This window comes from Nothobranchius furzeri, chromosome 7, assembly GCF_043380555.1.
Source record: "Nothobranchius furzeri strain GRZ-AD chromosome 7, NfurGRZ-RIMD1, whole genome shotgun sequence".
NCBI classification, from domain to species: Eukaryota; Metazoa; Chordata; class Actinopteri; order Cyprinodontiformes; family Nothobranchiidae; genus Nothobranchius; species Nothobranchius furzeri.
The window spans coordinates 52,044,175-52,068,744 of NC_091747.1; the positions used below are offsets into that span (position 1 = coordinate 52,044,175).

The 24,570-nt window shown below is 43.2% G+C and overlaps 1 protein-coding gene across 4 annotated transcripts in view; it reads left to right on the top strand.

The window, feature by feature from the left end:
• The first annotated feature begins 224 nt into the window (after positions 1-224).
• c7h8orf34 (chromosome 7 C8orf34 homolog) overlaps positions 225-24,570 on the top strand; it is a 126,335-nt gene continuing 101,989 nt past the window's right edge. For 2 of the 4 annotated variants that reach the window (XM_070553370.1, XM_054751159.2), the window contains exon 1: positions 226-643. In XM_070553370.1, coding sequence (XP_070409471.1) covers positions 575-643 — 69 coding nt within the window. In that variant the 5' untranslated portion in view covers positions 226-574. Of the gene's footprint in view, positions 644-24,570 lie in introns of all 4 variants that reach the window. The other 2 variants (XM_070553371.1, XM_015955248.3) reach the window with 2 other exon arrangements.

The window sequence follows — 24,570 nt, forward strand, 5'->3', positions numbered from 1 at the left end:
TTAATAATTTATACATAAACTATAGTTTTTGTTTGTTCTTTACCGTGTGAATAAAAATAAAACGTGCCTACGTGGTTGGTTAGTAGTTCAGTGCTTATAATGAACTTTTAATTCATGTAAGTAATTAAAAGTAGTGGATTACTCAGTTTTGCTGGTGTGATGCCTCGTGTAAAGCTACTGCAGGAGTTACAGCGTCCATTCAGCCTTGTGTGCGGAGAGGGTCAGTATAAAAGCCGGTGGACATTAAATGGGAGTGGCGGAGTGTGTTAGCACCAGCAGCCAGTGAGCAGAAGATTTGTAATCTCTGTCAGAGCGCTGCGGTGCCATTGGCTTCTCTCCTCCTGAAGAGCCACCGGCACCGAGTCAGCGAGGGGGGAAGGTCCCGGGCTGGCTCTCCAACATGAACCGGTCTCCTCACAGCCGCCTGAAGAAGCGCGTTCAGAACTGATCCTGGCTCAGTTTCAGGGACATTAGACGCCTGGGTCCTGAAGGACGTATGACTCCACCGGCGCATCTCCTGTTCTCATTCTGCTAAAAGCTACTGGCAGTTTTTCCTTTTTTTCCCCCTTTCTTCATGGCGTCTCCTCAACAGTCAAGGATTCAGTCGTATCTGGAGAAGAATAAAATCGGACCCCTGTTTGAGGTGAGCGCACAAAACACCCAGAAGTTTATTGGCTGATTTGCGCCAAACTGATATTTATTTATAGTTGTGTGCTTTAAACGAGCAAACGCCTGCTGTCACTGATGATTTCAAGCAGGTCACTCCTCGTAGCCCGTGTGTTATAGGCGTTAAACAAATCTGCAGGTCTCATTGAAAACCGTGTGTTGTGGTGCACCAGGCTCTCCGCGTGAAACGTCCCACTGCGCTCCGTGCTGGACCCCTCTGCACTGGAGGCTGCGTTTACCTCCACCATCAGTCTGTTATCTGCATTTCACAAGATGGAGATGTAGCCTCACTGGCTGACTCACTGTTAAAGTTTTGCAAATTTTCTAGATTTTTAGCCAAAATTTGGTGTTTGAAGCCAGCCACACTAGTTGAAACTCAAAGCATTCATGACACCTACATTGTTTGCCAACACAGTCAAAATATCCAATTTCACAGGCTAACCTTTAACCTGAACCAGAAAAGCAAATTTAACAGTTCTTGAGCTAAAATTTCTTTCTCAGTAGCTGAGAATAATCTCCATTTTATGTTTTCAAATACTATGTATATGTATAGATTACGTGTAGTCCGATATATTGGTTGGCTGATAAATCAGGTTGATATTTACCATTTTTAAATACATCGGCTGAAATACCTCAGTAGTATGGCTGATTTAGAGTCAGGCACATTCAAGGGCAGGCCAGTGCTGCTATTTAAGTGTTTCCGTTCTTAAAATAAGTAAGTAAATAAATAAATAAATAAATAAAAAATAAATAAATAAATAAAAACCATACTTTCGATAAATGTTTTAAAACAATTCCGTCTTTTTATAAGAATAAAGTAGAATTAGTATGTGGCAAAATGAGTTGGCGATATAAATAAATTTAGGATAAAAAGCTTGCAACAACGCCACCCTGGGTTAACCCCCAGAGAAGGGTAGAATAAAGGCCCGTAGTTTAAAAAATAAATCACGACGGGAACAGATGGTGTCTTTCCAATGAAACAAATCTTTATTAAAATATCTCAGCTGAAAACATGAGTGCTCGGAATCCAATATCACCAGTTATTCCACGAGAAGTAACCACTTTGGCCCAGGGCCAACTAATACTAAATGGAGTTAAACCTACACAAATTAAACGCATGAAACGCACCAAATAATAATAATAATAATAATAATAATATATGAAACAGCAAACGAAATCTGGATACTTCCTTTTAAGCCAGTGGGCTTTCTGGTGGTTGCCCCGGCAACCAGGCGTCTGACGCCCAACAATTAATAAAACAAATCAATACAGATGAAACCGATCAATGCAGACGAAACAGATCAATACAGACGAAACAGCAGGGATGCAGCCCCCTGGGCACACCACCGGCTCCTGAGATGGAATTGGTCGTGGCAGGACGGCGAGATGGAGCAGCAGAGGGGCCGGTGTACCACCGACGACGTCAGACGCTCAGCTGATCTCGGTGGAGTGCTGCAGACAAAGCCGCATGACAAAGCAGCTCTTAAGCCAACCGCGCACCCATCCATTTTCATCCGCTTATCCGGAGTCGGGTCGCTGGGGCAGTAGCCTAAGGCGAGAGGCCCAGACTTCCCTCTCCCCAGCCACTTGGGCCAGCTCCTCCGGGGGAATCCCAAGGTGTTCCCTGGCCAGGTGAGAGACATAGTCCCTCCACCGTGTCCTGGGTCTACCTTTAAGTCTCCTCCTGGTTGGACGTGCCCAGAAAACATCACCAGGGAGGCGTCCAGGAGGCATCCTGACCAGATACCCGAGCCACCTCAACTGGCTCCTCTCGATGTGGAGGAGCAGCGGGTCTACTCTGAGTCCCTCCCGAATGGCAGAGCTTCTCACCCTATCTCTAAGAGAGAGCCCAGCCACTCTTCGGAGAAAACTCATTTCGGCCGCTTATATTTGCGATCTCATTCTTTCGGTCACTACCCAAAGCTCATGACCATAGGTGAGGGTAGGAACGTAGACTGACCGGTAAATCGAGAGCTTCGCCTTCTGACTCAGCTCTCTCTTCACCACGACAGACCGGTACAACGCCTGCATCACTGCAGATGCAGCACCAATCCACCTATCGATCTCATGCTCCAGTTTTCCCTCACTCGTGGACAAGTCCCTGAGATACTTAAACTCCTCTACTTGGGGCAGGATCTCATCCCTGACCCGGAGAAGGCATTCTACCCTTTTCCGAATCAAGACCATGGTCTCAGATTTAGAGGAGTTGATTCTCATCCCAGCTGCTTTACACTCGGCTGGGAACCGCTCCAGCGAAAGCTGAAGATCACGTTCTGATGAAGCCAACAGGACCACATCATCTGCAAAAAGCAGAGACCTGATCCTCAGGCCACCAAAATGGACGCCCTACACACCTTAGCTGTGCCTAGAAATCCTGTCCATAAAGGTTATGAACAGAATCTGTGACAAAGGGCAGCCTTGGCAGAGTCCAACTCTCACTGGGAACGAGCCCGACTTACTGCCGGCAATGCGGACCAAGCTCTGACACCGGTCATACAGGGACCTAACAGCCCGTATCAGAGGGCCTGGTACCCCATACTCCCGGAGTACCCCCCACAGGGCCCCTGGAGGGACGCGGTCAAACGCCTTCTCCAAATCCACAAAACACATGTAGACTGGTTGGGCAAATTCCCACACACCCTCCAGGATCCCCCTAAGGGTATAGAGCTGGTCCAGTGTTGCACGGCCAGGACAAATACCACATCGCTCCTCCTGAATCTGAGGTTCAACAATCTGACGGACCCTCCTGTCCAGAACCCCTGAATAGACCTTACCAGGAAGGCTCAGGAGTGTGATCTCCCTGTAGTTGGAACACACCCTACGGCCCCCCTTTTTTACACAACGTCCTGAGTAGAGGTCATCAGCACACCGTCCCCACTATAGATAGCGTTGGTAGCGCACTGCTTTCCCCCCTGAGGTGCCGGATGGTGGACCAGAATCTCCTTGAAGCCATATGGAAGTCTTGCTCCACGGTCTCACCAAACTCCTCCCATGCCCGGGGTTTTGCCTTGGTGACCACCCGAGCCGCGTTGCGCTTGGACTGCCGGTACCCGTCAGCAGCCTCTGGAGTCCCACAGGCCAAAAAGACCTGATAGGACTCTTTCTTCAGCTTGACAGCATCCCTAACCGCCGGTTTCCACCAGCGGGTTCGGGGGTTGCCACCACTACAGGCACCGACGATCCTGCGACCACAGCTCCGGTCGGTCGCCTCAACAATGGAGGCACAGAACAGGGTCCATTCAGACTCAATGTCCCCCGCCTCCCCCGTAACACTTTGAAAGTTTTGTCGGATGTGGGAATTGAAGCTCCTTCTGACAGGAGACTCTGCCAGACGTTCCCAGCAGACCCTTGCGCAGCCACACTGCAAACAAACAAAACTGGCATGTCTCCCTGGATCAGCACAACCCTCCCCAAGCAGAGGCAAGGACTTACGGTCATTGCGCCGCTGGATCAAATCAGCCTCATACGGCCGACACACCCACACGGGCAGAGAGCTGACAAGGAGTACCTGGATGCTGTGTTAACTCTCTAACCTCATGCGCAGCTCCATTCTGCAATTGCACGCTGCAAACAAATTAAGATGGAGAAATGAGCATGAACTAACGCCACACCGGCAACACGGAGGGAGTGTACTTACGATCGCAGCTTGCACTTGGAGTCTCTCAGTACCCCAGCACCTGAAGTGCCATTCCAGAGCTGTCATGCTGGAAGAGCAGACACCTGCCTTTTATTGGATGGCTCACCCCGCCCTGCAGTCAGCCTAATGTGAGCCACCTGGTTCTGTACTGGGATGGGACCAGACAAGATCTGTCTGTCCCATCACAAGTAGAAAAACCCAAATCCGGCGATCTCTACTAAAGATACAGGAAAATATCGATACACTGAAATATTGCGATATTTAACCCTTTGGTTGATTTTTAAAAGCAGTGTGTGGATTTTTTCTATTAACAATCTTCATGCAAACATTTAGTGTTTAAAACTCCTTGTTATGTTCTTTCTGTGTTTTTTGTTCCATTTCTGTTGGTTTTCTGTTATCTAACACACAGAGCAACAAAGTTTTTGGCCTTATTTTGCTACAGTTTCAGCTACTTCCAGTCGCCTTCGGCAGAGCTTTGGTGGTGTCACTTCTGTGGCTGTTTATCGATGGGCAGTAGTTCATGGGACTTTGTGATTGACAAGGAAGGCACGGGCAGTAGAGGGCAACATCGTCGACAGATGGATGTGACACCACCAAAGCTCTGACAAAAACTTTGCTATTCCGTGTGTTTGTAAGAACAGAAAGCCAGTGGATTTAGTGTGTTGTGTTTTGTGTGGTGCATTTCAAACTGTGACTGCTAGGTGGCAGCAGCTTGCAGCATTCAGATAGAAGAAAGTGATATAGCGATAACGCTGGAAGCTCTGGTTGGAGTTCTCCAACTAAATTCAGTCTTAAAAATTGTGAAATTTTACAGCAGGCATCACTAGAATCATTATTAGATTCAAATGAACACTGCGATCACCTGCACTTTTGTCTTTGCACACCTTTGCCATGCATGGAGGTGGCACACAGACAAACAGGCTGTGCATGTAAAACAGATGTGGGCTTGTTTCAGCACCCTGGACAGAGACTTGGTACAGAGGACGGTAAATCTTCTAAGTCCCAAAGCAGTCAGTGAGGCCAAACTGCTCAATAATAGGCCTCTGGTGTGTACTCTCCTTGTTTGTTTTTCCTCCATCCGTATTCCCCTTTCACCTGTCTGCCTCCCCTGGCCTCCTGTTTGTATTTCAGCATTATTTTTCCTCATTTTAATCTACACCCATTTCATATGACAATAGAAGATGATTAAACCAAGTGCAAAGGCGATGCAGTTAATGGTGATCAGAAGGACATAATGATGTTTGTAAGTCATCAAAGAGACGCTTTAGGATGCAGATCCTTTCTGAGTTGTTGTATGCTAAATGCCGTATCGTAGAGCTGTAGCAATATATGAACTCTTTTCGCACTCCTGAGAAAATGATATAGTTTCTACCCAGGTTACTGTTGTTCTCAAACAAAATTCATTAAGTGCATTCGACTGTAGAGAAAGAGATTTTTTTTCTTCTAATTAGAAAAATCCGGGAGAAGATTGTATTTCTGTAATTTCATCAGATGTCAGGTTTTGGTGCAGCAAAGGGAGCGATGCTACACAAAATGAAGAGAAGCTTGTTTTAACTGGTTCAAATGAGAGACTCTGTTTTATGGGACTGGCGTTTGCATCAATTTCAAGATGGGAAATACAGATTAGCCTAAATACTGTCAGTGATTTATGTGATTATAAGTTACCATTCCAACGTCTCAACCACCATGGGACATAACTACCACATTATATCCATATGCCCCAGGTTAAAGGTGCAGGAAGTGTAAGATGAAGTGTTTTTGCGTTGCCGACCAATTTAAGCAGTTCTGAACGTGGCAGTTTAATCAGTGAATGTTTAAGCTATATAAACACCTATAACTAGCCAGAAGAACTGCTTTAAAGTTAAAGTCCCATTATTCATCGTCACACTGGAGAAATTCATCTCCATATTTGACCCATCCACGTTTGGAGCCGTGAGCTGCAGCTGTGGCCGTGCTTCGGGAACTATTTGGAAACTTTAGTTTCCAGCTTGATTAGTAAAGATTATATATATATATATATATATATATATATATATATATATATATATATATATATATATATATATATATATATATATATAATTAAATGAATCCTGCCACATATGCATATAATTATAAAAGAGGAGATAGGGCTAAGAACACTTTTATAGGCTGTTAAATAGAACATCAAGAAGAAAAAGCACAAGAAAAAAATAAGTTTGCTTTTCTGTTGGCATCATCAGCCTGGAAGTAAAATGAAGAGAGTGATGTCTTTGAACATTGGTGCTTTCTACTCTCGTTGGCAGAATTGTACTTTCTTTGTCTACCACTAGGCAGAGAAGTGGAAAACTTAAATGAGTGTTACTTTAAGGCAATACTAAGCAGTTCTGGCATGCTTTTAACAGCCCCTGGTGTCCGTCAGTACAAACAAAAGGGAAACTACATCTTCTCGTTGTGCGTTCTTCTTTTTAACACCTTAATCTAACAGCTGAAATGACTCCTCGACCTTCATTAGTTTCTACAGGAGTGATTATTCACTAAATCAAACAAATCAGCTATGTTTACCATCTAAAACATGCGGGAATCAGGCTGGAAGCAGACTGCAGCACCAGGCATGTCAGCTCCACTCTACTAAGTCCAGCAGGGACAACTCTGAAGTTGCAAGTGTGGTATTCTGGCCACAGAGGGCGGTGGAGGTCTGAGGGACATTTCATTAACCCTCTAAAGGGTCATTTAGCACATGCTGGCTCAGGAAAATGATTTAAAAATATGAGAATGTTTTAGAGTATGCCCTTGATTAAAAAAAACTGTGAAAATGAGCATTTTTGTTTGCTTGCTCATATACGGCAAAGAGCAGAATTATTTTCTGTTCAAATATACGAATGCTTTTTATTTCAAAATGTGGTCCCTAAACTTCTGCCTCTCTTCCTAACCTGTCTGGACTTGATTTTTCTTGCATCATCTTGTCTAACCATTACCTCAGAATGTTCAGATTTTTTGTTGCATACTTAATTTTTGTATATCCAAAGCTCCAAGCACTCTGGTGCAGTATTAAACTGTGAGTTTCATGGAGTGGGGGGTTCATTTACTCTCTCTCAGCTTATGATTTACCAGCGAATTGATTTTTTTCCCCACTCTAATGAAATGGTTGCTCTGCAGAGATAGCAAGCTGAGTCAACACCAACGGAATATCTCCAAGACGTTCCTAATAACTGGAGTAATTGCACTCTGAGTTATTGTAACACGTTTTAGGTCAATTGATTTTTTTTTATACTTTTTTCATTTAATAACGGTGTCAGTGTTTCTTCTTTTGTTCTGGATAGAAAAAATGAACTGTGATATTTGAAGCTTGTAGTCAACAGAGAGCTATAACAAGCATCTGTTTGCTTTTGAGCTGCACAAAATGTCCCTTTATCCTGCATTTGTCAACATAACAAGACCACATGCCTCCATGTTTGTTTTAAAGCTTTATTTTTCTTACATTCTGCAGTTTTGTGATGAATCTGCAAGCGCGTGACATTTAAACTTATACAACGAGAGGAGTAGGTTGGAAATTGAGACGTCTATGCCTTCAACAGCACACGGTGCTCTCATGTTCGTGCCTGCTGTGATGTGACCATCGTATCCGAGGGAATGTAACGGTTCTGTTGAAACAGTCCACGGGTGGCTCACACAAACCTAAAAGAGATCAAAAAGAAATGTGACTGGACTGGACTGGTCTCATTTACAGCTCGCTTCTGTGAAATGAGAGATGACAAAACCATTTTTTTCCAAATTGCATTCAGTGAAGATCTGATTATGTTTTATAGATTTCAGGTGGGGACATGCTACACAACTCTCACAGTTCTTACAGATTTAGAGAAGGCCAGGAGTTCAGACTAGAGCCTCTTTTCCACTGGATGTGAAAGCCTCGCGAAACGTAGGCTAAACATACGCCGTTAGCGTGGACAGGTTCCTTTCCACCGGCAGAAAGTGCCACGGTTTGGACTCGTCTCAGAAGCGAATGGACGCTTTATTATGTTTTGAGTCTATTTTGTTATGCGCTGCGCTTCAAAAAGAGATTAAACATCACAGATTAAATCGGGCCAGACAGGAAGTTAAAAAACTGTGTAAAACATCTGGAAACTTTCAAAGTAAAAGTCACCTGCAGATAAACTTACTTAATTTCCTATGAAACCCACGCAACCGATGTGAATGCAGCTGTCTTTCCCATTGCTTGTTATTGTGTGGACTTCTGAAATCCCGTGTGATGTTGCCATTCTCCCGTGAATTTGTGACCTTGCGGTACCAGTAGCGTGAAACACCTTCGCTTCCATTTAGCATCTGAAACACTCCCGGTTGGTGCTTTACAACACAGTCATTCACCCAAGCCCACACACGACCATACACCGGTTGCGGTGTGCTACAGTTGCCCTGGAAGAAGCCAGGCTGCTGAAGACTGGGTCTACCAGTCCCTCCGACCAACACCAGGAAGCGGTGTGGGTTAAGTGTCTTGACCAAGGACACAATGACTACGACAAACTGAGCGGGGCTTAATCCTGCAACTGTCCGGTTGTGAGATGGCCCCCATCTCCTCTGTCACATCATCTCAATATTGACCTACTTTTCTGTACAACATTGCTTTAATTTAGTTCAGGTCTGCAAATATTTTAATTAATTTTCTAGCTCCCTTCAGGTCCAACCACATCATTTCAGTCAGGTTGGGGTCTGGAGCTTCATTCTTGGCTTTTTTGGCCGGTCTGTAGTAGATACGCTGCAGTTTTGGAATAATTGTTTCATGTTTCATGATCCAGTTTGGTCCAAGCATCAGCTGTCAGTCAGATGCTCAGATGGAAGTTAATGGTCAACTCAGTGCCTGCAATGATCCCAAACCATCAATCTTCCACCACCGTGCTGACTGCTGGTATGCTGTGTTTGGCATTTTCCTGAAGTGACCTTGTGTTGTAAGGGTAAACATCTCTGCGATGGTCTCACCTGTCCAAAGGACATTGTCCCCGATATGTTTTGGTTCATTCAGATGCAGCATTGCAATCCGTCATCATGTTCTTTTTTAATCAGTATGACAACTGTCTCATGAAGCTCATTCAAACAATGTAATTTCCCCCCTAATTTTACTGTGATGACCTTTGACCCTCCTAACTAAAGCCTGACATGTTACTCTTGGGTTTCTTTGCCGTTATTCAGTGTGACCTTGTGCTGAACTTGGTAAGAAGAACTTGGTGTCATTTTAATAACGTCCTGACCAATGAAACCCAAGTCTTCCTTTTTCCATGATTCTAATATTCTTCAGCATCACTCCACTTGATTCTACACGGAGACTTTCACCGGCTACTTCAGGAGGGACTCTGGTATGAACTGCATTTGCTTTTAGCTTATAATGTCGGCAGGAATCTTAATCAGCAAACTGCTCAGATTATTTCATTTGCGTTACTATTTATAGTAAAGTTAATGACTTTATCTCCGCCTGTAGACTTCTCAGAGTGATTGGTATTTCCATCCACGTGGAAAAGATTCATTTCAACCTGCAAGTTTTATTTTTTTTTCTTGTTTCCATCTGAGTTTCTGCACTGCAGCTATTCAGTGCTGCAAAAATCCAGGCAGCATTTGAGCATACACGCAAACAAGGACACACACATGCAGCAATCAGCCATAACACCTCCCTCATACTGATAACCCCCTCCTGTCCACCAGCACAGCTCTGACAAGTCAGGACAAAGAACATCAGAAAGGCCTCCCAAGGTCTCTGGTAGCGCTCGGTGATGTGTCCTCTGGGTTCTGTTGATTGGGGAGTGGGGTCTCTGATGATGAGTCTAACCTCCCACAGATTGCCATCAAACCCCTTGTGATTGGTTTCTGGGATATTTGGAGACTAGTCGAAAGCCTCGCTGCTCACAAGTGCTGATACTTTACTGAAGTTATTTTATAAAGTGTTACTAATATTATTTTGGAGTCTTATTTCAAAGTAACATCAAAGCATTGTTAAACACAAAGATGAAGGATTTCAGAGTATTTTTACTCTGAGTAAACCATGCAAAACTGCATTATTAAACAAACAAATTCCGCTTGAGGAGGAAAACCTCCGTCAAGCGTTAGAATAGACTCATGAACATAAAGATGGAGAAAAACCTGTCTCTTTAATCATCGAATAGTGGCATTGTCATGTTGTATGTTGAGAGCTAAATTCTGTCCAGTCAGCTTGTGGGGCTTAAAGGAACACGTAATAAGTTTCCCGCTTCTCCCCCTACTGGTGGAAATCAGAATAACAACAGATGTAAACAAGCTGCTACAGCCTCCAACAACTATGGAGGAAAAAAGTTTTTTTTTAATTGTTTATCAGAGGAATTTCCAAATTGTTTACATGGCAGAGGCGGAACTTGCATCTTATACTGCAGCCAGCCACTAGGGGGCTTTTGGGTACAACTTTCACTTTATATTCCTGTGTCGTAGTAATATACATATCAGTCATGTGTACCTTTTTTTAAAGTTGTAGCAATTAATACATATTAATTATGACCAATAAAATGTGATGATTTCATATAAATATGAAATATCAATCTGACCGATCTTAGAATGTTTAATCAGAAGATGCTAGGGTTCTTTGCTTCTTTAGTGACCATAAACACACTTCGTATAAATTCAGACAGAGTCAGTATTATAGTTTATAAAATTAATTTAATTCTTTTTCCTAAACTAATAATTTATACATGACAAGATATGAATAATGAGATGTGGTGTGGTGGAAGTGAGGTGTTGTGATGGAAGCTAGAAGTTGTAGTAACCGTTCTTTGTATCTGAGAGAAATTGTGAAATCTGGGTGTAAAAGAATTTGTTGTTTGGTTCTAAACTAGAGAGTTGTTTATTAAAAACTGCATCAGACACAATCTGTCGTGCCAAGTTACGCACCCTTGGTGTGGAGATTCTCGTTCAATTGGGGGGGTCGTGCTGGTCCCTGCCAGTGGAGTGAACCTCTGATATCAGGAACCCGTCGATACAGTAGATCCGATAAGACCCGTTCAGTCTGAGATCCCTCGAGGTGAAGGCAGGAAGCTGGAATGCTTTTTTGCGTCTAAGGTTGATGTTTGTTTGGCTCTTAGAAGAGCCGGTTGTCTGGTATCAGCTGCAGCGTTGCAGAGAGGTTTTGACAGGAGGTCAAAGGAGAAGATGGTTTCAAACATGCTTCTTTCCCGATTTGGTCGGTTCGAGGGTCAGCTGGAAACTGAATTACTTGGGAAGTAATTCTTGTTTTATTAAACTAGTTTGTTATGATTTCTGACCAAGTTTGGCCATTCAGAGTTTGACACGTTTCTGAGTATTTACCAACATCCCTCAGAAAGCCACGCCTTCCTTCAGACACAAGATTCTTAACACTGTGAATAAGAATCTTTAACCTTATGTGATGTGTATGAATGTAAACAATGATTAACTTGTTAAATCAAACACATAGTGATTTGTGATATAAATGGATCATTGTAAGAGCAATATTCATTTTAAAGCCATCATTGAATTAAGCACAGGTTAGTCAAACATTTCAATTAAACATCTTATTCATTCATCACATATGATCATGTAAGCTTTATGACCTGTAAAAGTCATGGATTCTTCCTTTATTCAGAGTGAAGAATGTTGACGTCTGATGTTCACACAGTGAGTGCAAGAACCTTGGGTGATTGTATTGTGTATTGTGTTCATGGCATGTAAACAAGCACTGCAGAACCTTCTGGGTTTCGAAGGCTAAATAGAAAGTGTAGATCAAAGGTCACTATGTTAGTCAATGTAGATGGTGAAAAATGGACCCTTTTGGACGTTACAAAGTGAAATGGTAGCAGTAGCCAAAAAGACGGACTAAATGAATGTTTGTACATGTTTGCATGCACAATTGTATTTACACATTTCTTTGTATTTACAAAACATTTTTCTGCACCTCCAGTTGTAGCATTGAAGTGAAAACAGGTAAAATAACAACATATGAATATATTTTCATCTAGGTGTAATTAATAAAGTTAAGTCCATTTTGAGCCTAAAAGACACAGAATTACATAATTCATATATATGAATCATTGCTTTATATAGTTGAAATGAGAAATGACCCTTGTATACTTGTATAGCACCTTTTTGAGTCAGAGGACTCCAAAGTGCTTTTCACTACAGTGTATCATTCATTCATCCATTCACACCCTGCTGGTGGTGATCTATAATGCAGCCACGGCTGCCCTTCCAAGCACAGGTGCCACCAGTTCCACCACCAGCAGGCAAGGCATTCTCTGGCAGGAGCCGGGATCAAACCCGCAACCTTCCAAATACTGAACAACCTGCTCTATCTCCTGAGCTTCTGCTGTCCTGATTAATAATCTATAGAATACTTAATCACAGAGAATCATCCAGCAGAATGTTTGCTCTGATGTGAACGCACGCCTTGGTGTGAGAATGAGTCGTTAGAGATAAACCCGGGAATGTGATGAAAGGCGATACCATGTTGGGAATATGAACACATCCATTGTAGCTGGAAAAATCCACTCCTGGTGTTTGGAGTTATTAACTAACTTTGCTTCACTATCAACTTTAAAACTAGATGGGATCGTTTGTAGTATTTACACAGATCAATTTTGAGCGATCTTGTTCATCGGTATACAGATGTGTGTGTGTGTGTGTGTGTGTGTGTGTGTGTGTGTGTGTGTGTGTGTGTGTGTGTGTGTGGTGACAGCAAGATGAGAGGGTAGTTTTGTAGTTTCTTTGTGTTTGTTTGGCACCAAGAGTCAGAGTAGCATTCTCATCGTAACTTCTGAATGACTTCACGTTTTTCTTTGTCCTTTCCTGTGGATTCCACTCCTGCGTGTCCTTTTTGTAGAGCTGCCGTGTTTAATATATAGTTGGCACTAAAACTTTGCTTCTGTTTATGCTGAGTCTGCCAAAGAATCGTAAAACGGTGTTCACTTCAGCTAACGTACTGCACAGGTACTAACCCCCAGGTGTCTGAAAGGCAGCTGTGGAGATATCTTCAGAATAATGAACTGAAACTCCCGTTGCTCCTCTTTCTAGGGGGCTGACAACACACCTCACTGCACCTGTGAGGATCAGCCAGATAAAGGTGTTTTTCTTACAGATGGCAGACATGTTGAAGTTCTGTTCAAGCATGATGCACTGTAAACGTGCCGGGATTGCATGAAAAGTTGCGTCCTAGACTTTAACTCATGGCTGCTTGTACCATTGTAGTTTGAGTCTTGCAGCCAGCAGAAAGCGTTGGCATGAGGCAGGATAGAGCGGTAATGTTAAATTATTTCCTGAGATATTCAGAAATAGCAATTGTCCTTCCATCCATTTTCTGAACCCGTTTTGTCCACGCAGGGTCGCGGGGGTGGGGGGCTGGTGCCTATCTCCAGCGGTCAATGGGTAATCAGGCGGGGTACACCCTGGACAGAATGCCAGTCCATCCCAGGGCAACACAGAGACACACAGGACAAACAATCATGCACACACACACACACACACACACCTAAGGACAGTTTAGACAGACCAATCAACCTAACAGTCATGTTTTTGGACTGTGGGAGGAAGCCGGAGTACCCAGAGAGAACTCACGCATGCACAGGGAGAACATGCAAACTCCATGCAGAAAGATCCCAGGCTGGGAAGCGAACCCAGGACCTTCCTGCTGCAAGGCAACAGCTCTAACCACTGCGCCACTGTGCAGCCGAAATAGCCATTGTGGTGCTTTGAATGTCATAGTTTCAATTGCAAACTCTTCAGTCGGTGATACAGATACAAACAGTTGTTATTGTTAACATGATGGGCAGTGTTTGTTGATTAGTTGCCTGCAGTATTAACAGGAGAGGACGTGCAAACACTGCCACTGCTGTGTTGAAGTTCACTAGTCCGGAGCGTGTCAAAAACACGACATTCACTTAGTTATCGCATGTTTTGGCGCAAATGCTTTTGTATTTTCATAGTGTTTCCGCCCTTTGATGAAATATCAACTTTGCAATTTGCCCTGTTGTCGTCCTTTCTTGTAACGTATAACTTAACTTTCGAGAGTTTGTGCCACTTAGGCGCCATGTTTCCTGCTGAGGAAATGCACAAGCTACGCAATGTAGCTTGCGTGAGCTACGCAACGTGCATGGTGACGTCATTTGTTCCAACTGGAATTGATAAGGAAATTGTTTCCAAAAGCAGTGAGAACGGTTCGCAACAAGACGGAATTTCCCAGAGGATTTTCCAGCGGGATCAATACTATTCTATCAATCAATCAAGAACCGGTGTTTAACTCTCACCCCTAGTTTTCCCCTTATAAATAAGATTATTTAGAGCAATTTTTAAAACCTTATTATTTGCATTTCTCTGTTTTGATAGGAGAAAACTCCTCAAATGAGCTCTTAGAAATTTTCTCCAGTGACACATATTGGTTTGGTGTAAAACTGCAGTGGGTCTATTGCATAATCATCAACATATATAATAATGGAGAAAATTAATGCAACAGTAATGGTTAAAAGAAAGAAACAAAAAAAAAACTAGTGGCTGGATGCAGTATTGCTTTGAAGTCCAGCGCTTGACTGGTAAACCAAGGGAATCGTTTCTTGATAAAAACACACTTGCACAGGTAGCGAGACTCGTGTTGTGATGGACCACAGTCACCAATTCTTGTCATGTGTCTTGCCCATGTATGTCTGATCTCTGAATTGTGTGTACTGAAACTCAATTTCATTTCTCTGTATGTCCTGTACATACGGTAGAATTGACAATAAAACTGACTTTGACTTTGACATCCTTTCTGCTGAATGCGTAAGCAGAGCACAATGTAATAGAAGCGTTTCCCTCCAAGGGGGGACATGCCCCCACCCACCCCCACCCACACACACACACACACACACACACATACACACACACTTTTTCCAAAGTCAGTTTTTGTCCCCTGCACTTTTCACCGTCCCAAAAAAACATTACGCTGTATTAATTGGACACTGGTTGAGCACTAGGACCAAGCGTAAAACAACCGCTTGCGTTGAAGCCTGTATCCCATTAGAACCATTCATTAGCTCATCTACTGGCTCTGCTGATACTTGCTAACGTGTGATTGGCCATTCCTGCCACCTGTGTACTTGACAGTTCTGCAAGATCACGTGTGATTTCGGTAGGATAACAAGCAAAGAGAAAGACTGCAGCATGTATCAAAAAGGTTTCACAGGTAATGACCTTTTTTTTTATAATTTAAGCAGCACGTGTCCTTTTTTGAAAGTTTCATGATATTTTACATTGTGTTTGACTTCCTGTCTGACCTAATCTGAACTGTTGACCTTTGTGCTTTCTAGAAGCGTAGCGTGTAAAAAAATAGACCTGAAGCTTCTGGTACGTGTCCAAAATGTGCTAAACTTCGTGGCGGGTGAAAACGCACCCATCCACTGTAACAGAGGTTAGTTGCTGCGTGCTACGCTGACTTTACTTAACGGTGGAAAGGCCCGGCTAGAATATTCTTATTGTTGTTTGTTTATTTTTAATTAGTAATTTGATGCTTATGAAACTGTTTGCCAGTGAGTAGTTTGGGGGCTTTCAGCATCCCATTTCAGATGGACTGAAGTTATACGTCTTATTTTCAAAAGGAACAATGGTGGAAACTTATTGGATCATATCAAAAATCTGTTTTGTTCAGTGCAAAACTAATAGAAATATTTGTTTTTCCATTGTGTCTCCAATTTAACTAAAGGCAAAAAATGTATAAGAAGCCTCTAACATTACACTATATTACTATATACACTTGAAAGCCAAGTCTAGACAAATTGTACCCAAGTACCTTCCAGCTTTACCACTAAACCGTCATGCCACAAGTTTAGCATCTTTGAAGCCAGTCTCCTCCCAAACCCTGCTGGGATCCATCTCTGGTCTGAGTCATTAGTGCTTGCATGTATTAGTACTGAAGCTCAGGTGGGCAGGTGACATGCGTTTTGAGCTAGGCTTTCCTGCATTACTGCTGCGTTTCCCTCTGGGGGCCTGACAACTGGTATCACATTTGCATTCAGTTCTGTGAATAAATCAAATTTATCATTAATTTCACACCTAAAAAGCAAAGAAAAGGCGTGTTTAACAACGCCGCTGCAAGTTGATTGTAAGATGCTCCAAGTCCTGTTGCAGTTTACCCTGAAATTCAGATACAAAATGTATTTGTTTTTTTTAAAGAAATGCCACTTTGTAGTTTTGTTTGTAAAATGTGTTCAAATGGAATCAGATTTCTGTTCAGTTCTTTCAAACAGATGAGACAAAAGCCACCTCAGGACAGCCGTCTAAAAAGTCAAAAGTCCAATTCAAATCCAGTTTTATTCAATTTAATTCAATCTTGACGTTATATTTCCAACCTCATGCAGGGAGTTCCTAGTGACATTTTGTTTTTATTGCAACCATTTTGTCTTCAGCTTTGTCTCTGGTCCCCTTTAGCTTCTCTCTGATTTAAAAAAATGTTTGGTAAAACGTTACAATAAGGGTCCCTTTATTTACATTCCCATTATTCTTAAAGTAATGATGTGTATTTTCCCTGGCAATAGGAGGCAGCACATACCTAAATCATTACAAGCAAGCGTTATTTTGTGTTTGAGTAATACCTTACCAACGGATGGACATTAGGGTCAAAAATCCCTGAGAGGGCAATTTTTGAACGAGTAGTTTGTCAGATCGTTCAAAATGACAAGTGCATCAGACTCCCTTTCATCACTGGCAACGAGCGAAGAGGTAAATGTGTAAAACAACATTTATGAATGGCAAACGTTGCTGTTTGTTACAAATCAGCAAATGTGTTTTGTCCTCATGGGCTCCTGTAGAAGGAAACATCACGACTAATATGGCGTTGCCAAGAGACTCATCCCAAAATCCACTATCTCCGCTCCGCCCCCGCTTTCCGCCGCCGCTCACTTCCGAACTCAAATTATACTATACCCGCTCTACAACGGCTCCGCTACGGTGCGGAGACCTGAGGTGCGCAAACAGGCATGCGTGGGATTTTCGAGATCTTGCAAGACAGTCCGAGCAATAAATGCGGAAGTTAGATCCAAACACCTGCTGTGTTAGCCTGGCAAGCCAGACTAAATAAATGTATTATTTAGTCTGGCCACGCTCCATTGACGGCTCTCGGTTGTGGGGCGGGTTCTACCGTTGTCTTTCGAATGATCTCCGCATTCTACTGGACAATGAATGTGGCATACTCTTGTTTCACTCTGTTGCATCATCCCACCCACCAGGCATATAGAGTGCCCTGATTGGCCCACAAAGCGGATAAAGCTCTGTGATTTGTTCACTAAGCAGATAGAGCACTTTGATTGGCCCACGATTATGGACCAATCACAGCGCTTTATGTGTTTGAAACCCCTCTAGAGAGCTGTGATTGGCTAGCCAGAGTCCTGGTAGGAGCTGCGGAGGTTCCAGTGGAGCGTGCCTAGACCAAACTTTGCAAAGAAAGAATTTGGTCTAGTTCACTAGGCTACTGTTGTGTGGGAGAAGCATCGAAATGAAATGTTTAATCTGCCTATCATTTGTGTTGAGAGATCAGCAGTGTTTGGATCAACAAAGGGTGACTACTTTGATAGTGGAAACTGTATTTATGGCTTATTTTTGTTTATTTTTATTTTAAAAGGGACCTTTATTGTAAAGTGTTACCAACATTTAATCTCATGTAAATGCAGGAGAGAAAATTCATTTAAAATGTTACCCTGAGAAGCACAGCTTCACTTACTTATAACTTTGGTTATCACAAACGTTTAAAGGGCGAAAGGTGGGTGATGTTTTAGTCTGTCTGCATGCGTGCCTGTTTGATATCGTTATATCTTCAGTTGACCATCAGTGAGTCGTGGAGGATGGCTGCTTATACTGAGCCAGGATCCTCTGGAGGTTTCTTCCTGTTAAAAGGGAGTTTTCCTCTCCACTGTCGCTGCATGCTTGCTTAGTATGAGGATTGCTGTATAGTCACTGACACTATTCAGTGACTTGATGCAATTTGCTGGGTTCCTTATATAGGAAACATTATTTCTGATTGGCTTAATGAACTGTGAATTGGAATGTTTATTATGTGAAGTGCCTTGAGACGACTCTTGTCGTGATTTGGCGCTATATAAATAAACTTGAATTGAATTGAATTGAATTGAATTAATAATGTGAACCTCTTTAAAAGCAGATGTTTGCTGCTCTGGATCACTCAAGCGCGTGTTAACTCAGTGTCAAGGTGGAAAGACATCAACAAGGAACTGGGAGAAGCATCCCTTAGTGCTCATCGGCCCGGGAAGGGTTACAAGGCCATCTGCGAGCAATTTAGTGCTTCGTGCGTCAGGTTCTAAAGTGGAAAGACAGTTGTCAGTCATTCCAGGAGTGGATGGCTCAGAAGGTTCATGCGGAGGTCAGAGAATGCTCACAGACATTTCAAAACTATAAACCTTTCCAGCCTTCCAGCTCCGTCTCAGCCTGCACAAGCCTTAGTCATTTCAATGTTAAAGTTCAGAGTAGAAAAGCTTATTTTTTTGTTGAGATTTCAGGAGAAAATCTGTTTCTTACAAGAATAAAGTAACAAGTCAGTTTGGCAAACTCAACTCCCAAGAGCAATGCTGTCTACAGGGATATGACCAAATGGGAGATTTTTAAACTCGACACAACAAAAACAACTCCAACCGTGTCGGGAAGTAGCATCAACAAATCAGCACCTTCTAAAAAAACCAAGCAAGGGCGGAGAAATCTCTTCTGTAGCAATGATCTCAATTTTGAAATGGGAGAGATGATGTGTGGTCAGGAGTGGGTTAACGCGCAGCTCTCCCTTCAGATGCAGTTGGAGTAATTACTACGAGACAGACAGCTGAACACGGCCCAAGGCTAAGATGGTCCTGGTGGATCATGGGAAAAAAGTGGGTGGAAGAATCCTAACCAGGAAGATCAGCCCAACCCTAACCCTGTGTTTGGGTTAACCCCAACCTTATGTTCAAAAACATAAATACATGCATTTTTAACAAATGTATAGATATAAATAGTTGTTCAAGGATAAATTCACAATTATGATTGAGTTTTATTTGTAATTGTAGTAAAACAAGTTCAAAGGATCCATTTTATCCTTTCTGAAATTCAACTGGAGTCACGATGAGAATTTATCATGCAGCCTGAGACGGGCAGATCAAGACTCAAGAACAACCTTTTGGGTTACTGACGGAAGCCAGAAAATTTAATCTCCCAGAACATCCTTGAGTGATCGAACATGATATTTAAAGCCTCTAAGAGTCGTTCTGTTAGAAGGGAAGGTCCAGACTCCCTGCTTGCAGAGACGGCAAAAGGACATGTTGTACTTAGCAGCTCAGAAAGTCATGCGGCTGCACAATATATATCGACATTTTATCATGATTGCATGTTGATATCACAAAAGACCACTTGGTGAATTTCAATAACCATGCTTGACCAATCAGATTAACTCTCACTGCTCTTGATTCTTGGCATAGTTATCCATCCCGCATATGTGAACATAAAATCTGGCCTCGACCCATAGGCAGAGCTGACAGTCGTAGACGTAGGGGTTTGCCTTTCAAACAGTCTCTGCACGCAGTGGGAGAACGCTAGGGCCAATCAGTGCAACAAACAATGTGACATATTCATCACTACAGAAACCAGCGTTTCTAACCCTAACCCCATTGGTTCATTCGTATGGTAGTTTGCCATACACTGCCCTTTTTAGAAATAAAGAAGCTCCTCTATCTGTCTGTCTCTCTCCATCAAAGGAAAGCCCAAATCAAAATCGGCCACATATGTCGACAAAGCTGTTTGAAACAAGAGCCATTCACGAGCTGCCACCGTCTTGGTTGTTTTGCCCCATCGCAGCTCTGCTGTAGTCGTAAAACAAACAAAAAGCTCGTAATGGTGCCAGTCTAAGGTCTCTCTAGCACTGTGACTGGCCGGCCTACACAGTCGAGCTTATGGTAGACCTGCTGAGACTACAAGGTTGTAACTGTCCTGACAAAGGTGACCATTACACACGCCAGAACTGTTCAACTGAAAAAAACGTAACATCCACTTTGACATGTGGGTTGCTTGTTGTCGTCGAGGTGGTTTATGTCAGACTATCTCTGAATCGGCAAACACGGCCAGGACATGCGGTCATGTGGTGCCTTCACTTGCGGCAGAGGGCAAGCTCTGTCCGAAAAGTGGTGGGACAGTTCAGCACTTTTTCTTGAAAACCTTAGTGGTTGAAGAAAATAATAGAGTGGTCAGAAAAGAAAATGCTGGGTGCAGCGCTTTCATTCTCACTGAGCAGATAACGCTGGCGGAAAAACGATGACAGCTCCTAGAAAAATACACGCAACAACATGAAAGCAGAAAGGACACGGAGGCTGAACAGTGGTGCATTTCATTTAAAACTTTATTTTGATGTGTTTAAGCATTAACTTTTAAAATGTTCATGTATTATTCTCGCTCTGTATGTAGTTCTTTCCTTACTCTAGGGTTGGGGTTAAGGTTACCTTTTTTCTAGGCGATGAAAGTAAAAGACAACACGTTAAAGGTGCACTTTACCAAAGGCGGGAAGAAGCATTTCTGCTCAATTTTCCTCCAACGATTTCCACTTGATCTTTTCTGCTTGTTGACTCAAAGTCTGGACCTCCTCCAGCAGCTTCGTCCTACATCACTTTCTCATCATGACACAAGACAGTTGATTCATTTCATCAGAGTTTCTTTATTTTTTCTGTAATGGCCTCTTTGACTGGAAAAATCACATCACACAAACACGGACGTCACCTCAATCCCATGAGATGACTTTGGATTCTTCTGCTTTGTTGATCAGAGCAACATCTTCAGATATTCTAACATTTTGCAATCTCTGAGGATGTTTTATTTTTTAGTTTGGTAAAAATGAAAAGGTGACTCAGCAACTGTCATCTACCAATGCATCCACAACAAAAAAGGCACTTGTTGTTTTCTCCTTGATGAGCTAAGCCAGCATCTCACTGGGCTGGGACTGTTGGAAGACATAAAACAGTTACATTTGCAAGAAATTAGTGCAAATGTGCACATTTTCTTGTGATTTGGTCACATAGTGTCCCAGTACTGCTTTTTTCAAGGGATCTCCGTTCTCCCGTGTGAGGCACAAGGCCTTTCTGCCATGACCCTTAAACTTTTAATATGTTTGAGAACAAATTTTCTTTCAGAAAATTCACTGAGAACAGCTAGCAGTAATAGTTTTGATTGCATCAAATTATCCTAATTTTATTTGCTGTTTGGTCAGCAACCCCTCTCAAAGTTGTCCCTCACCCCCAAATTCCACAACCTCCGCTCCGTTCCGCTCCACTCCGACATGAACGCCGGAGCAAAATCGGTCCCGTTGTAGTCAATCAGAGCAATTCCACTACTGCGGCCGTGCTCCGGCAGTGCGGCGCCGTGCGCTGCCCTCTGTTCCGGCATCCGGCAAAAATAGAATCGATCCTATTTTTGCCGGACGCCGGAGCACCTCCGCAGTAAATGGACAGGAATCACAACCGTCCAACAGGAAAAGGAGCAAGCACACTTTCCGTTTTTCACAATAAATCGATAAACAAAAGGCGTTTTTTTGTTTCATATGCACAGGTTTAACAACTTTTAACAACTATCAATGGCGGCTGAAGTTTAAATGCACAAATGTAAGCCATAAATACAGTTTCCACTATCAAAGTAGTCCCACTTTGTTGATCCAGACACTGCTGATCTCTCAACACAAATGATGGGCAGATTAAACAGTTCATGCCGATGCTTCTCCCACACAACGGGTGTTTGGATCTAACTTCCGCGTTTATTGCTCGGACTGTATCGCAAGATCTCGAAAATCCCGCGCATGCTTGTTTGCCCACCTCAGGTCTCCGCACCGGAGCGGAGCCGTTGTAGAGCGGACACCAGTAAAAATGAGTCCGGAAGCGAGCGGCTGCGGAAGGCGGGGGCGGAGCGGAGGTAGTGGAATTTGGGGGGTCAGTTCCCTCATAGGTGATGAATTGAGGAGAATTCCAGGTGCCCAAGAGACCGTTTTAGTTTGAAATGTGTCATGCATCCATCCAGTCAACTTCTACTTCCTGAAACAGGAGAACCAGAGCTTGTTTTTCCCCCACAGAAAACAACTAAGAAGGCATTAATTTATACTAGAAACCACACCAAACGTATTGAAATAGCAAGTCTATGCCCACTTAAGGTAAAAAACAGGTTAGGACAGGGGTCCCGTTCAGCTCCCGTCAGGCTCTGCAGCAGCCTGTTAATCACCAGTAGATTCAAACCAGGTGTGTTTAAGCAGAGAAACAACTAAAACCTGCAGGACAGCGGTTCTTAAGGAGCAGGATTGCCATCCCTTGGGTTAAAAACACAGAGGCAGTACTCTTCTGTCCTTCAGTCTGACAGTTATTTACTACCCTCAGAACTTTTCCTTGTTTGCTCGTCTCTTTTGGAACTTGTTTCCACCGTCCATTTGGGGGCCTTTGTTGAGGTTCAGCACAGCGTCAGACAGTATCATGACTGTCATTGTTCCCAGAGGGAGTCCTTCAGAGCTTTCAAGGACACGGTTTGTTTCTTGGCCGGCTGACAGCTTGTCAATTACCGGGACCAAACTGAACTTCCTGATGTCCGCAGACATCTCCCTTACCATCAGAGATGAACTGCAAGAGTCACCTTTTGACCTGCTATTAAGCCAGTGGTGCAAAGGCTCTGGCTCTTTGCCTGAGCAGACACAAAGGAAAAGGAAGCTGTTCTGCTGATATGATGTGTAGGGTACTGGAACACAGCCTTTTATATGTGCGGGAATATTTTAAACCTACAGCTTTATGTGATTATCAGTGAAGTGATGTGACTGTATCAAACAGGAACCAGGTTATAGAAAGCTTATAATCACCATGGGAATGGTGAAAGTTGCCTCTCTGTTTGTTGTGAAGGAATGAGCGTTTCTACGTCTTACAGTTCCTCCTCCCAAAGGTGCTGGACTGGATTGAGATCTGGTGACTGTGAAGACCGCTGGACTCATGTATACTCTTGATTGTATTCAGTAAAACAGTTTGAGAAGATCTGATCTTTGTGACATGGTGTATTATCCTGCTGGAAGTAGCCATCAGAAGATGGGTCCATGTGATCATAAAGGGATGGACGTGGTCATGTTGTGGTTCACAGATGGTGTTGTGCAGACCGTCGTTGGTGAAAATCCCAGTAGAATACTCAGACCAATGACCATGCCATGTTCAAAGTCACCTTCTTTCTTCTCCATTCTGATTCTTGATTTTATCTTCAGTCGTCTCGATTCCTAAATGCAGTTGCTTGCTGCACTGTGATTGGTTCATTCATCATTTGTGTTCACAAGTAGTCAACTACATGTACCTGATAAAGTGGCCAGTGAGTGCTCATGATCTTTGTCAAAACAAAATTTTATTGCAGATTCAAACTGTTTTTGGATTTGGGAACACTTTACAATAAGGAACCCTTTATTAACATTACTTAGTGCATTATAAAGCATTATTAAACTATTAAAGTATTAATAACTGCTTAACCATATAATGTCCTGTATTTCTAGGCAGACAAACACCCCTGGCACTTTGTCCTTACATTAAGGACACTTAATAGTTAACAATAATGGTAGCGTTAATAAAGGGACCATATGTTTATTAATGCTTAGGAATATACCGTACTTTCCAGACTATTAGTCGCACTTTTTTTCATAGTCTGGGCGGTCCTGCGACTTATACTCCGGAGCGACTTATATACCAAATTATGTAGGCTACACCATGCTGCTGCAGGCCGGCTCCGGACCAGGAATGAGCTCCCCTTCCCCGCTGGGAATAAAAAATACACAGCCATCACCTGCTGAAGCCTGTGGTGCACCATTACGCACCTGATCTGGCCCAGGAGTGAGCCATCACCTGCTGGAGACTGTGGCGTGCAGCTGCAGGCTGGATCGGGCCCAGGTTTCAGCTCACCTGCCCCGCAGCGAATAAAAAACACACAGCCATCACCTGCCGGAGCCTGTTGCGCACCATTGCACACTGGATCCGGCCCAGGTTTCGGCTTCTCTGTCCCGCCATCACCTGCTGCAGCCTGTGGCGCGCTGCTGCGGGCCGGCTCCGACCCAGGAATGAGCTCCCCTGTCCCGCTGGGAGGGTTTCAAACACTGCCATCCTCTGCTGGAGACCAAGGTGCGCTGCTGCGCCAGCGTTTATTCTGTTATTGTTACCGGTACTTGTCTTGCAATGTGAAACGCTTGGTCTCAGATTTTGTAAGAAAAATAATAAACTTCCCCCCCAATGCGACTTATATATGGTTTTTTTTTCTTCTTCGTTATACATTTTATGGCTGGT